The sequence below is a fragment of the Corylus avellana genome, chromosome 8, assembly GCF_965113065.1.
Source record: "Corylus avellana chromosome 8, dhCorAvel1.hap1.2, whole genome shotgun sequence".
Lineage (NCBI taxonomy): Eukaryota > Viridiplantae > Streptophyta > Magnoliopsida > Fagales > Betulaceae > Corylus > Corylus avellana.
The window spans coordinates 8,162,915-8,178,359 of record NC_142497.1 but is presented as its reverse complement, the minus strand read 5'-3'; the positions used below and the strand labels follow the sequence as shown (position 1 = coordinate 8,178,359).

At 33.7% G+C, this 15,445-nt stretch overlaps 1 protein-coding gene across 1 annotated transcript; it reads right to left on the bottom strand.

Moving 5' to 3' along the window:
• Window positions 1–7,694: 7,694 nt before the first annotated feature.
• Window positions 7,695–12,338, bottom strand: LOC148584071 (uncharacterized). Its single transcript, XM_088518727.1, has 2 exons — window positions 12,275–12,338; window positions 7,695–8,476 (listed from the first exon to the last, which is right to left on the bottom strand). Exons 1-2 carry the CDS (start codon window positions 12,336–12,338, stop codon window positions 7,695–7,697), a joined length of 846 nt encoding a protein of 281 aa, XP_088374853.1.
• Window positions 12,339–15,445: the final 3,107 nt, after the last annotated feature.

Genomic DNA, 15,445 nt, shown 5'->3' with positions numbered 1-15,445 from the left:
AACAACTTTGGAGAACAATATCTCTATGGCTTCTATCACCTCATTGAGAAGTGATGACGGGTCTTGTTTGGCTGATCCATGTGACTTTACTTTAGCCGGGGTGAAAAGGTGGGCACTTGATGCGCTGCCCGCTAACTGCCTAGGCGGTAACGGCTAGTGGTTTTAGGTTTTGAAAAAACTGCCAACTGTCTTTATATATATATATATGAAACAACATCATTTTTGTTTTTAAATATATATAAAAATTTAAAAATGATGTCGTATGTAGTAAGGTATTATCATATTACCATATAAACGATGTCGTTTTGTTTTGTTTTGTTTTTTTTAAAAAAAAAAAAAAAAATTGAACTTTTTAATGTTTTTTTTAATTTTTTTTTCTTTAAAAAGGGCTTATTAAGGTTATTAACCGCTAACTGCATAGGCGGTTAGTGAATTTTACTAACCAGGCGGTTACAGTAAGTGGTTATAGCCAATAACCACTAACCGTAACTACCTTTTTCACCCCCAGACTTGAGTGAGTCATCTTCGAATGATTCATTTGGTGAGGAAATGGCCTTGTGTGCCAAGATGTTTGCTAGGTTCCTCACATTCAATAAGGGTACTAGCAAGAACCCTTCATTGAAAATAAAGGGTAAAGGCTTGAATTATTCCAAGTATATGAGCTCCATGGCTTTTATCGCCTCTGTAGAAACAGTCTATGGTCCTTGTTTTTGTGACCCTCCCATTCTTGTGAAGAAGTGTGAGAATGAATCGACTTGTGCTTTATTGCATAATTTGAATGCTATTGATGATTCTGTAAACCATGAAAACTCTATGCATAATGATATAGTTTAATGCCTAATCCTTCTGTTATTCTTGACCATGCTTTGAGTTTTCGAAAGCCCTATTGGGGGAAATGTGTGAAATTGGATTTTACAAAACCGCTTATGCTTCAAAAACCACATGTGTCAACAAAGGGAAAATTGTTTTTGATCCCCATTCTATTTGTTGTGCCACTAGTTCTACTTCTAGGATGTTGGTTAAGGGTGTTAGTTTTATTTGTTGGCTAAATATTTAGTGATCAAAATGGTGTTCAAAGTGCCAAATCCACATGGGCATTCGGACAGGATTCATAGCCATTTGGACGGACATCTGTGCCACAAAGTAATTGTTCAACTTGAGAGCTTCGTCTGCAAACCTGTCTGCTTGGTGTCTGGACGAGGTAGATGAACAAGAAAAACCCGAGAGCCTTGTCTGCAAGCCGTCCGGACGCGCCGCGCCAAAAGAACGCACGGAAGCGATGTTGCCCTAGAGCCCCTGTTCGGACGGCCTTCTACGAGAACTTAGTTTCCCGTGTTTTACAAGCCCCGTCCGGACGAGTCCACCTACCGTCTGGACGGTCCGTAGCTTCTAGGTCTATTTTACAATGTAATTGAGTTCTAACTAGACTAGGGGTCTTTAGGCTTTATCTGTATAGGTCCGAACTTTCACCAGAGAGTTCGTGAGAGGTTGTGCTAAGAGAGAGTTTATGTTGTGAGATAAATCGTCCCTCTTAGAGTATTTGTTAGTTTGATTGTGGGCTTCAATTGAGAAGTCTATTGGAAGGATCCGATAAAAGAGAATCATGTGTGAAGAAGATTGTGAGCAAGGAGACGAGTTTGAGGCTTGTCGATCTTACAGAGTCAAGGACTTGCAAAGGGTTGTAAGTGTTCCTCGTTTCTGTAATCTTGGAATATTTTCTTATTGTGATTTCCTGGGTTTGGTTGCCCTAGAGAGGTTTTACTTTTAGAACGATTTCTAAAGGTTTCCTCTTCGTCACCAAAATCATTGTGTCTGATTGATTCACTGTTTTGATTATTTTGGTGATTGATTGGTTATAAATTGCTATATGTTAATTCCACATAAACTATGATAAACAAGTTTTTGGAGTAGTAATACATTTTTCAAAGGGGAATGGTGCCTTAGTGTCATCTAGACCTAAGATTATAGACTAAGAGATATTTGTTAGAATTCCCTTGATGTTTGATGTTGAGACTTCGTGGTAAATTTGTAATTTTATAAGAACTCTATCAGAAAAATGGTTGTACATTGTGAGGATCATTTGTTACATATGCAAATCACAAGGATTGACAAGTTCATTTTGAAATTATGTGAATTTAGCAATTTTATTTTAAGAGAAGTGTTACACATCCAACTTTTGCTCATCTCTTACCTATCTTTTTTGCAAGTCTAGCATTAACTTGGTAGGACTTACATGTGGTCACGCATATTCAATGGTGGATTTGCCAATCTCTTATATTAAAAGATGGACAAGAGATGAGTAAAAGATGGAAAATAAACATTTCTCATTCCTTTAAATATAATATTACATATAGATATTGATTCAAATATAACTTAGTGTTAAGTAATAATAACATATATATATATATATATATATATATATATATATATATATATATATATATATATATATATAAAGTATGTAACTTTTAGGTGTTAATAAACCAGCGAGTAACTCCTAAAATTTCCAAGTATAAAACAAGATTAGCAAATTCCATATAAAATTTAACTCCCAAATGATATAATTTGGGTCCAAAATGGTAACTAGAAAACACAACGATATCAAATTAGGTAGTACAATGTCCCTAATTTACATTATTCCATAACTCAAAATAGTATTTTTTGAAATGATGATCAATTGAGGACTGTTATAGAAAGTCTTGCTCTCGAACATTTCTTGAGAAGCCCCCATATGAATCTGTAACCAAAGCATGCTCTATGTGTGAAATGGACCTCAATAAATAAAGTGAGTAGTGAAGAACATGGGAAAACATGTTTTGAGTAAAGTTAGAAGAAAGGTAAATTAATTAAGTAAAAATTATAGTTAATGCACCAATAACAAAGCAAAAAAAAAAAGAAGCTTATTGTACATGTTGTACCACTAGACATGACTACTAAATTTCCAAGGCCATCAAGTTATCATCATCTCTATGATTCAAATCAACAAGAATATCTCTAATTTCTTAATGTTTGATTTCTTCTTAAAATGCTTCTTTATCTATTAGCATATCTATAAGAAAAAGTTTCACTATGTTGATGCCAATATTGTTTGAGGATGTTGTTTTATATGATTGGAATAACAAGATATAATACTTGAAAGTGTGTGCGTGTTTTTTTTTTTTTTTTCATTTTTTTTTTACAAGAAAACTAAAATTTCACTTTAATACACAACGATAAAGGGTACTAAAATTTCACTTTCATACACAACGATAAAGGGTTTTAATGAAGATTATCCAAAACCAAAAGGATAAATTATAAGTAGATTATACAACGAAGGGATAAATTGTTACACCTAATGAACCAATCTATTGGGAAATTACTTATTTGGTTTATAGAAAGAAAGAGTGACAATCAATGGTCATGATAATGATAAAAGTTTTGTTTGACATTACTTTAAGTGTTAAATGTTCCATAATTTAGAAAAATGTATAGATATCTATGTTGAAAATTATAACGCCCATTGGAAATCAATTAACCGGTAATTGACTTCATGGTTTACCTTCTAGCCTAATTTCTCTCAGAACAAGACTCAAGGATCTCATCATCTTCGAAGAAAGACTAAAGTGGAAGAATTTAAACTAAGGGATATAGATAGCAATAATTCAAACCAGAATAAACATAAAGCATCGTAACATAATTGGATCTCCAAATGTATTGGTCAGAAACAGGTCATCAAAATAATAATACAGATTACTAGTGATTGTTTTAAAATAGCATCAACGCCTAAGCTTAACTAAAGATAATATAATCAAAATCTTGATCAACGCTTGACGGTTAGTTCCTCCAACATCCCACATGGATTTGAGCCACACTGGGTCTAGATTCTAAAAAATGACAGAATTAAGTCCTTTGTCACAACTAATTGGTTCTTTGAATCCATCTTCTGCTAGACTAGCTATGACGACATATGTTTCATAATAAAGGGAAAATAATACAATGGTAAGTTTAAAGACTTAGTAAGTAAAAATGCACATGATGCTTATGTTTTTTGAATGATGAACTCAATTGTTGATAAAATTATGTGGCATTGTGACATGACAATTATTTATGGATGCAATATAACTATAATATATGTTGTAATTATGAGAATCAAGTGACACTTCAAACTGTAGGGTCTACCCGAAATATTACACATTCTCAGTAGGGTTGGCGTTGTCCTGAGGGACCTATAATACAATGCCGGTGCCTCGACCATTGTATGCTACCGCTCATAACACTAGCAGCCCAACCGAGTCCGACCTCGAGTGGTCCATATTACTAATGATGTACGTCTTGTAGTGACCCGCAAATTACAGCTGTGCCGGTCACAAAATAACCATTGGATTCAACGCCTATATAAGACATCCACACTTTTGACCATAGAGTTAACATGTATAGTAAGCCCATGACTTTTATCCCGTACGTACCGGTGTACCATGTCATACGATGCAATTAGTCTTAATCTTCTTTTACATGCATGTTCTACAAATCTCATTATGTTCATTATCTTGTTTAAGCAAAATATTTTCACAAAAGCAGAGTTCATAGAGTACATCAAAATGTGTTTCATAAGAGTTATAAAAATGTATGTTTAGTACACAAAATAATCGTAGAATGCAGAAAAAATAATGGCAAGTAGCATGTGAGTTTGTACTGATCCAAGTCGTATTCTTCAGCCAAAAACTCCTTTGATTTGCACACACGCCTAAAATCTGTGGAAAGACCTATTATCAATTCTACGTTCGAGCTAAAACAAACTCTAGCCCAAGAACTTAAAAAAAAACAGAGGTTGTTGTTTGGTAAGTGAACGTTCGACCAAACTAGGTGAACGTTAGGGCTTAAGGCTGAACGCTCAACTAGAATGTCTAGGGCAAAAATCTTATCTCATCCCAACGGGTTTCTAAACAGGTTCTAAGGCTTCAAGAAAGCTTTCTAACTTACTCTAGCTTAAAATAACATCACCATGCAAAAATAAATACACTAAATGATAATGAAACACTAAATCATGCTAAAATCAGATAAAAACTTAATAAGGACGATAATCTCAAAAACTAGAACCAAGCTTATGGAATACTATCTAAATAGAATAAAAACTAAGTAAAACAAAAATTAGGGCAAGAAGGTAACCTCTTTTGAGCAAAACCTCCAAGAAAAGCTCTTATCGTTCTCTCAAACTCACCAACCACTCAAGCAAAGTTTCTATACGGCTTAGAAAGCAGAATGATGTTTAGAAGGGCGTAGGAGGGAGTATTTACAGGTTTAGAAAAGCTAAAGCTACTACTGTGACAGTCTGTAATGTAGCGAACATTTGGTGGTCTATGGCGGAATGTTCGGTGTACTGTGTGTACAGTGTTTGAGACTTGCAGGTGTACGTTTAGTCATTACCTAGTGGGTCAAAGTTTGGTCAACGAACGTTCGGTGTGGTCCCCTCGCGAACATTCGGTGAATAATTACCTAGCGGTTTCTTGGTTTTGGTTCTGAACGTTCGGTGGTCTTTTTGGCCAACGTTCGGTCAGTGTTGAAAAGCCCCCAAAACTTATCCAAAACGGCTCCTAATGAATCGAGAACCCTTACTAATCCTTTGACTAAGCAAATCATAGCCTAGTAATTACCCGAGGCACTACAAAAATCTTGTAGTGAATGAAAACAAATAATCCAAAATAAACATTCTGTTTATGTCGTAGAAATATATACAAGTTGAAGTCTTTTTTACCGGTATCAAAGAAGACTGATAGGTATTGAGAGAAACAAGTCGCAACATGGTTTCCAACTTTGTGGTGTAGGTAATTAATTTGACGACCAACAAATGGGTGGAGATAGAAAAAATAATTAAGAAATCTTTATCAAACGTTTGCTCTAGGGATTCTGTGTATAAAACACATCTGAGTGCTTGGTTGATTTTTCAGCCAATGATAAGTAACAAGATCGAAGTTCCCTCCACTTTGCATGACCTAGGCAATGTATTAAGAAATTGTGAGATTCGTCAATGACGCTACGGCCATGAGGATGCGCGCATTCTTCAAAACCGTGAAGAATACAAAAACCATATTCGTATTTTTCTTGTGACTTTTCTTCGCAAACTCCAATTGCATCTGCAACACATGTATGAATCGTTCCTTGAACTTCATCAAGACCAAAGGAGTGAGCATAGATGATGGGCAGTGGAGCGGGAGAAAAATTGGAAGGGACAAGATTATGAGTTTGAACTTTATCAAGTTCAAAGAAATGAGGATGCTGGATGGGAAGGAAAGAGGGGGGGAAAGAGATATGGGCAAGATGGTTAGCTTGTACTTTTAGGAGAATGAGGAAAAGCAACTCCATCATAACTATCATAAGTTTTCTAATACATTTGTAAGCCATAGATTTTTCCAGCTTTAGAAACTTTTTATTTTGATGTATAATTAGAATGATGATCAAGGCTTAGTACTTATATACTCTACAGAAATTTACTTATTCTAAAAGTAATTTGATTAAAATAAGTGTTGTTTAATACCTTTGACTTTATGAATTATGGTTAGTTTTTAGTTAAATGACTTTTGGGTTAAGTAATAGCTTTTTGCTAGGCTTGGAGGTTTTGAAATAGTTTTTATATTAGCCTATGTTTTTTTGAAAAACATGTGTGCAAGTAAGAACGCAGTTAGTTTCAAATGAATGAGTGAAGGGAATGATCCAATAGTCATAATATATTACATCAAGACACCCATACAAAAAGTTTGAAAAGAAAATATTGATTTGAAAAGCATGATAAATATGCATATTGGAATATTAAAACGATGATTAAGGCTTAACACCTATATACTTTATGCAATTTATTTATTCTTAAAGTAATTTGATTCAAATAAATGTTGTTTAATAGTTTTAACTTTATGAACTTTGGTTGGTTTTTAGCAAAGTGACTTTTGGGGTTAAGTAATAGTTTTTTGCCAGGTTTGCCTGGTTTTGAAATAGTTTTTGTGTTGACCTATGGGTTTTTGCAAAACATGTGTACAAGTAAGAACGTAGTTAATTTCAAATGGAAGAGTGAAGGGAATGATCCACTAGTCATGATATATTACATCAAGACACCCATACAAAAAGTTTGAACAGAAAATATTGATTTGAAAAGCATGATAAAGATGCATATTGGAATATTAAAACGATGATTAAGGTTTAACATTTATATACTTTATGCAATTTATTTATCTTAAAGTAATTTGATTCAAATATATGTTGTTTAATTGTTTTAACTATATGAACCTTGGTTGGTTTTTAGCAAAGTGACTTTTGGGGTTAAGTAATAGTTTTTTTTTTTTTTGATGAATAAGGAATTTCATTCAAGAACAACCAATCCAAACTACAAAGATATTCCAATTACAAGCCTTCTCAAAAGGCCAAAACCTTAGCCACGCAGGGCTTCACACTTGCTCCAAGCAAGCCAAAAGCATACAACAATCAATATGGCAAAACCAGCACTACCAAAAGAAAATCCAAAGCAGGGCTGCTCTACAAAGAATCAACAAACAGGAACCAAATCTGCAGAAACCACGCAGGGTCTAAAAACCAAAAAAGAATACTAAGCAAACAACTTCAAAGACACTACTCAACACCAATAGCAATACTAAAAACCTCTCCAAAAGGAGACCAGCCTTCAAGAAGAAGAGCAAGGCAGAAAATAGAATATCAAGCCTGCACAGAAACTATAACAGCAAGTCAACATGCAGATTCCACAAAGAAGCTAGATCCAGGTTCTCTCTAGTTCTTGGAAACTTTCCCTTCCCAGCAATTCTTGACCTCACCTCCCAAATTATCTTCTTCAAAAGCTGCTCCTCAGTTTTAGGTTGACCAGAATGCATTAGCTCATTCCTAGTGCACCATAAATTGTAGATGACAGAGCCTAGAACCAATCTGCAAAGAAAACCTTTAAGAGTCTTATTCATCCACTCTTGAATTCCTTTCTGCAGAAACTCATCCCAAATAACTGGAACATTGTCCACTCCACATCGAGCCATACAAAATTTCCAGATTCTATAGCTAAAACTGCATTCAAAGAACAAATGCCCCCTACTTTCAACTTGATTATGACAAAACAGACACTTAATATCACCTTGAAACCCCCATTTAAGCAACCTTTCACCTGTTACAAGTCTATCTTGTATAGCAAGCCACAAAATGAAAGCATGCTTGGGAATGACATATGAGAACCAAACCAATTTCCACCAGACAATTTCCTCTTTCTTCTCTCTCAGCAACTCCCAAGTTTCTGAACTAACAAATATTCCCTTCCTAGATGCAGTCCACACAGGCTTATCATAAGGAGCAAAACTAATCTCAGGAAGCCTAGCTTGGATTTCAACCAGAGCATCAGATCTGGCTAGTCTCCAATGCCATTCTCCATTAAGAATTACAGAAGAGAGTTTAGCCTCCACATTGCTTCTAGCATCATAAACAGCCCTATGCCCATAAACCTCATATAGAATACCTGAAGGATGCCATGAATCCAACCAAAGGTGAATATTCTCCCCATTTCCAACTTCAAACTTCAAAATCCTTTTAGCTATACTCCTCAACTTCAAAATCTTTCTCCAACTCCAAGAACAGGTTTGAGGAAAGCCAACACTCCAGAACGTAGTTTTATGTTAACCTATGGGTTTTTGCAAGCATGTGTACAAGTAAGAACGTAGTTAATTTCTAATGGAAGAGTGAAGGGAATGATCCACTAGTTATGATATATTACATCAAGACACCCATATAAAAAGTTTGAAAATAAAATATTGATTTGAAAAGCATGATAAATATGTATATTAGAATATTAAAAAAAAAAATAAATCATTATACTATTCATATGTGTGTGTTTGTAAATTAGTACCGAAAGGCACCTGCTTGCATGGAAATAATAGTTTTAGAAGAAAAAAAAATAATTTTGTAAGTGACAGAAAGATTTGAGGCAAATATAATAAATTAATTTGACCCAGGATGAGAATAAGTATATTGGTTCAGTACTTAAAGTAATGCGCAATACTATGCCACATGACATTACATGAGGGCCTTCTTTTTAAATTTTTTTAACGAAAAAAAATATTGTCAGAATATTTGGGAGATGAGCTCCCAAAAAAGAGTTATTTTTTTATTACTACGTAACTTGTATAAAAATCACCAAAACTCAAAAGGACACAGTACATTAAAATGAAGGTACGAATTTTAAAGGCCGAGTGATTAATTACATTTTAGTAACCGTAGTTCCATTAACAAAAGCTACATGAACAAATGCTTGATAAAAGAAGTAAATCTATAGAATCATAAGGCTATTGTATTAAATAGAAAAAATAATAATTTTTACTTAATACTATCAGGATGGGTTGCAAAATCTCATTTTTACAGCCTCCAATAACTATCTCACCAAATGACAACAAACACAATAACACATGATCAAAAGCACTTTCTCCATTTCAATTGGCTATAAAATTGGTTTGATGCTAAGAAAAAAAAAAAAAAAAATTCACCCAACAACAGCCAATGCACAACAAAGCCCACTCTTCTAAAGAACCACTACAAGTGCACCCAAAAAAAAAAAAAAAAACACTATTCCAAAAGCCACAAAGCCACAACAACTAATCACCTGTCAAAAAAATTCCCAAACACTCAGTCAAAAAGTCTTGGTGGAACAAGATCCTTATGTATGCAAAAAATTAGTCTGATGTGGGCGAAAAAGTTAGCAAATTACCCAGAACCAAAACAATAGCAAATCAACACAATATGATTCCTAGTTGGATGTTCTTAGTCGCATGTAGAGGTTTCAGAGATTGCTTGGCTTGGTCTCGTCGGTAGCCACACACACACAAGAGCAAGAGACTTAGGGGATAAGTGAAAATATGTCTCTTTATGTTTATAACATCTAGTCTTTTCTTGTCTATTTTATTATATTGTACTTAGTGCTTTTAGATGTTGTGTCAGCCTTTTATTGGAGGTAGTAAAAGTGAGCTTTTATGGCCCATCTGGATTGAAGGTATTCTCTTAGCAATATCATTAAGAAATATAACATCAGGAAAAAAAAAAACAAAAAAAACAAAAAATGAATAAGATGCTCTCCATTTTCAAGTGAAATGGTGTAACACCATAAAAAAGATAATTGAAAGTTCAATGTAATTAAATAAAATAATTATAATTAATAAAAATAAAAATTGCACTTAAGGGGTGGCCGCGCCACCCTAAAAGCAAATCTGGGGTGGCTAGGGGTGGCGCGGTGCAATTTTTATTTTTATTAATTATAATTGTTTTATTTAATTACATTGAACTTTCAATTATCTTTTTTAGGGTGTTACCCTAAAAGCAAATCTGGGGTGGCTAGGCCACCCCTGATAATCAATGGGGGTGGCCATGACCACACTAGACGACCTTTTGGAGTGGCTGCGACCACCCCCTGATGCCCTGAGGATGGCCACAACCACCCTAACTAGTGGAGCTCCAAGGGTGGCCGCGGCCACCCCTGAAGCAAATCAGGGGTGGTGTGACTAACCTTGGCCTCTTTTGTGGGTGGTGGATGACTATCCATTGGGGTGGTCGGCCACCCACTTTATTTTTCTTGTTTTAAGTTTAAAATAAAATAAAAAAAAATATGGGTATTTTTGAAAAATGTATTATTCAATTCGTTCAGGAATAAGTATTTCTCTTACGGGTTGTGACCGGGGTGTTACACCTTGGCTTTTGAATTAACTCAAATAACATTTTAAAAATATTTCTGACCCATTTTTTTTTTATTGCAAAAATATCGTTCAAGTGAACTAAAACTTTAATGAAGGTTTTACACGTGCGTTAAATGAATGAAGGTTATTTGATATATCACACTTCAATCTGATCTTCCACAAGTCAGAATTCTTCCTTGTTTTACAGCCTACGTCCCTTGCACAATCACTTCAAATTAGTGCTGGCGATGGTTACCATAGGGATTATGATTGTTAACAATATTTTTTGTTATGCCATTCTAATTTCTACGCTCGCTCTTGTAAAATCTCTCTGCTATAATTCTGAGTAGAAATCATATAATCACATTCAATTCATAATGGCGGAAACAAGCACATAAGGCTCTGATACCAAATGTTAATTAAACGTTATTTGATATGTCAATATACTTCAAGCGGATCTTCCACAAATTGGATCTCTTGCTTGTCTTACTACAAACAAACGAGTAGCTCTTTTTTCGTCACTTAAGAGGCAACAAGAGTCTCCCTTTTCATTTTCACACTTCAAAGCCAATGATGGTTATCCTAGAAATGATGATAGTGGAGAGAGGAAACAATATTTTTTGTTATGCCTTTCAAATTTTTCTATGCTCACTCCTAAGCGAAAGGGTCATTTTTAGAGACAGATTAGGCATTTTATAAAAGTTAGGAGTTATAAAATAATCACCTCACACGCTACTTGTTATTCCTTTTTTTTTTTTTTTTATAAAAAAAAAAAAAAAAATCATTTCCACAAAATTTTGTATGCATATTAATAATAAAAAAAAAAAATTCATTTACCTATTGTTTTTAGTCAAATGATGACAAGTGAAATTAAGACTTTGTCCAGATATATAGTATTATATGTTGGTTAATTTTCTTATCCAATAAATAAAAATAAAAAAGAAAAAAAGGAAGGTTGATTCTCTTATCAAGTGCTTTGGTATCTAGCTAGGGAAATTCTCCACAGCAAATCTAAGACTACTTTCTTATCCTCTTAGGTGTACCCTAGATTCCTTTGTCAAGTGTTCATCGATCGATGTAATCTTTACTGTTTCATTTGAAGCAACTTTGATCTCTCCACTTTTTCAAAATTTCCCTAATTTGTTTTTGTTTATTATAAAGGCAAGCGTGAAAGATCAATTGTAATTATTTTATTTGTGCATAACCATAGTAGTATATGTCCACTGTAAGCTGCACATGTACTCTTTCAAGTCCGATTGAAACATAATCTGACCCAACTCCATTAATGAATCAACGAAACTCAAGACGATTAATACTGATAGGATTTGAAGATTTTTTTTTTTTTTTTTTTGCACTTAATCATGTAGTATTATTCTGTATGGAGATTGGTTTTTAGTTTGCAGTGCTTCATTATTGGAGTACATTTTGTCACGCCAAATCTAAGAAACTATCACACCCATAAGCTCTATCATAGATTATATTATGTGTACGAAATATATATTGTTTATGTGACGTTTTAGTGATTGTTGTGAAATAACTCCAAAAAGTGAAAAGAAGATATTATATAGTAGCATCTTTTTTCCAATTTAATTGCTTACATTTCAAGTCAAGAAATATACAAATGATAATTACATCTAATTGCATCGTGATGATTCGCGGCATTTCTACTAATTAAACTAGTCATTGACGGCCGTGGTCGAAGACGATAGCGTGAGTGATCATTTATTAGCTTTCTAAGTTTTTTTGTAAAAAAGTTACAAAATGTTGCGTAGGTCTTAACGGAATTGGCTAAAAAAAAAAAAAAGGGTACATTTCTTATAGTTTTTTCAACGGTCTATACTTAATTTCAAGTTTTTTAAGAGAGAGAGGGGAGAGAGGAAAATTAGATATTTGCCGAATTTAACATACAAATAGTAGGAATGATAATTAATTAAGCTTTGTTAAACAAAAATCAAAGAATACAGAAAGATGAGGAGAAGCAAAACAAATAGCTACATAAGAGTATCAACAGCTAGCTACTTAAGAGCATTTCCAGCAGATGTTCTAAAAAATAAAACTTCTATGTTGTGTATATATGTAGCCAATATGAGGCAAAAATCACATCCAACAGCTTGCATTCTCGTTATCTGAAACACATATTTTGATTTCTGATTATCTACTTCAATCTAGGCAAGCAATTTTAACTTATGTATTATTTTTTCTAATCATTTCTCTCTCTTCTCTCTCGGTGGTTTAAGAAAATAATACAAAAATATGGAAAATAATATTTAAAGAGAATAGAGTATGAAATAAAAAATATATATATATATTAAAAAAAAAAATAATCCATTAGAGTTTGTATTAAAAAAATAGTTGGTAAATAATTTTTTTTTTTTTTTGCTGTTTAATTAATTAACTAAAATGCATAACATTATCATATTATTATGTCTTATATAATGATTAACCAATTACGTATATCATTCTTAACAAGATTTTATTTTGGTTTTATTGATTAGGAAAGAGAGAAGAAAAAAGAAAAAAAAAAAAAAAAGTTACTATTTTTCAACTGTAGCTGCATAGTACTCGAAGTAGCTACCATTAATGCCAACACATTTTTGGAGGAATAGAGCTGTGCTGGACCCTATATAGGTAAATCACAAAACAGTACGTGGCCACGACAACTAAGTACTTGCCATCAATTTTACTTTGTATCTTAACTTCAAGGGCATCTTCCGGAAATTTTAATAAAAATATATGGCTTTGTTTGTTATTGGAAAGTTGTATAGGAGACAAGAACGGTAACAAAAATTAATTGATGTGAGAAAAAAGAGAAAAAAGTTGGAATGTTTGATATGAAAAAAGTGAAAAAAATTTTGTTTTATAGTGATTTTTTTATTTGAATAATAGTAAAAAATAATTGATGTGGTGTAAAGAGTAAGAATGTTGAGGATTAAATTTTTTGGATGAATAGTAACGGGCTCTTGCCAAACAGTGCCTATATATATAGAGAGAGAGAGAGAGAGAGAGAGATAGGCACTTTCTTGAAGACAAAAAATGAGGAAAAAAAATGGCAAAGTTCACGTACCCCTCAAATTACCACTTAATTGATAATGTTTCTTCTAAACTTTCAATTGGAATAATGTCCCTCTAAATTATCAAAAAATTGACAATATCCTTCTCAATGCCAGTAAAAAGACAAAAAATAAACCTAAATTTTTGCCAATAAGAAAAAAAAAATACTCCTATAAATTTGAAAACAAAAACAATTAAAAAGAAAACAAAAAATGAACGGTCTTATTTAGTTGCAATATATATATATATATATATATATATATATATATATATATATATATATATAAAGAAAATGAATTTTCTTCACATATGATTAATTCAAGTTGCAGTAAAACCTCTAGTCTGTCTAAGAATCAATGCCTATGTACTTTTGTGTTTAAGAGATGCAAGACATAAAGATTACAGCACTAGCATGTTCGGAGTCGTTGAATCAAGCCTTCATAAAGGGCCAATTCATTTTGATTGTTTTCCTGACTTCACTTTAAGTTTAATTGATCCACAGATCCTAAAAGCTTTAACATTGATCATTAAAACAACAAGTTATGATACGTTAGAAGAAAGCCAACCTTCAATGAAAGAAATATTCCTACTAAAGCTAGACCCATCCAAATGAGTCAAGATTTAATGAAATTTTGTAAAACCGAGATTAAAGAATTGCTTAACAAATGAATAATTAGAAAAAACAAGTCCCTTTCGTCTTGTTCAGCCTTTTACGTACAAAAAAAAAAAATGCAGAATTAGAAAGAGAAGCTCCAAGGTTAGTAATAAATTACAAGAGAATAGCTTCTATATAAGGTCTTGGCACAAACCAAGACCTTTGTGCCTACCAATAAGAGGTTGACACCTTAGTTTGGAACAAGATAATAAAATGAGAACAAAACACCGGATCATATCAAATTTAAACCCTAAAAAAACTCTTCATCTACTTTTCATATTAACCATCCATCATGCTGCCGCCCAACCAGATGCCGGACGCCACTACCCATGCTGGCAATTTATCATCTCTCTCTCTCTCTCTCTCACACACACACACACATCTACCACCCATGCCGCACCACCCACCACGCCTCCACCGCCAACTAGATGTCGGATGCCACCACCCATGCCGGTAAGTTATCTCTCTCTCTCTCTCATCAACTGCCCAAGCCGCCGGATCTCTTAGCTTCCTCTCTTTCTCCAGATCTACCGCTCAACCATTGATACATTAACGCCCAACTTCGAGATCTCCTCAATTTTGCACTACCATGCCCACTGCCATAAGCTTAGACCAAAACCGCCATGAGATGTTGCTTAATGAAATCGAGACAAAGAGAGGGATGAATGTAACAGAGCTTTGTCCGATGGAGTTTGTGCCATCTAGGGCGGCGACGTTCGGCTTCCGAATGAGCGACGGCGGTAGCGTGATGGATGGTTAATGTAAAAAAGTAGATGAATAGTTTTTTAGGGTTTAAATTTGGTATGATCCAATATTTTGTTCTCATTTTGTTATCTTGTTTCAAGCTGAAGTGTCAACCTCTTATTGGTGGGCATAAAAGTGTTGGTTTATACCAAGACTTTATAGAAGTTATTCTCAAATTACAAACCTCTTAATAAAGTCTTAAAGTGGATAAGATATCCTATTCCAAACAAAAAAGATGTGATAAATTAATAAGTTAAGCCAATGTTTTTTCAAATTCATGAAGATAAATACAAAACAGCATTTGTTACACCATTTGGCC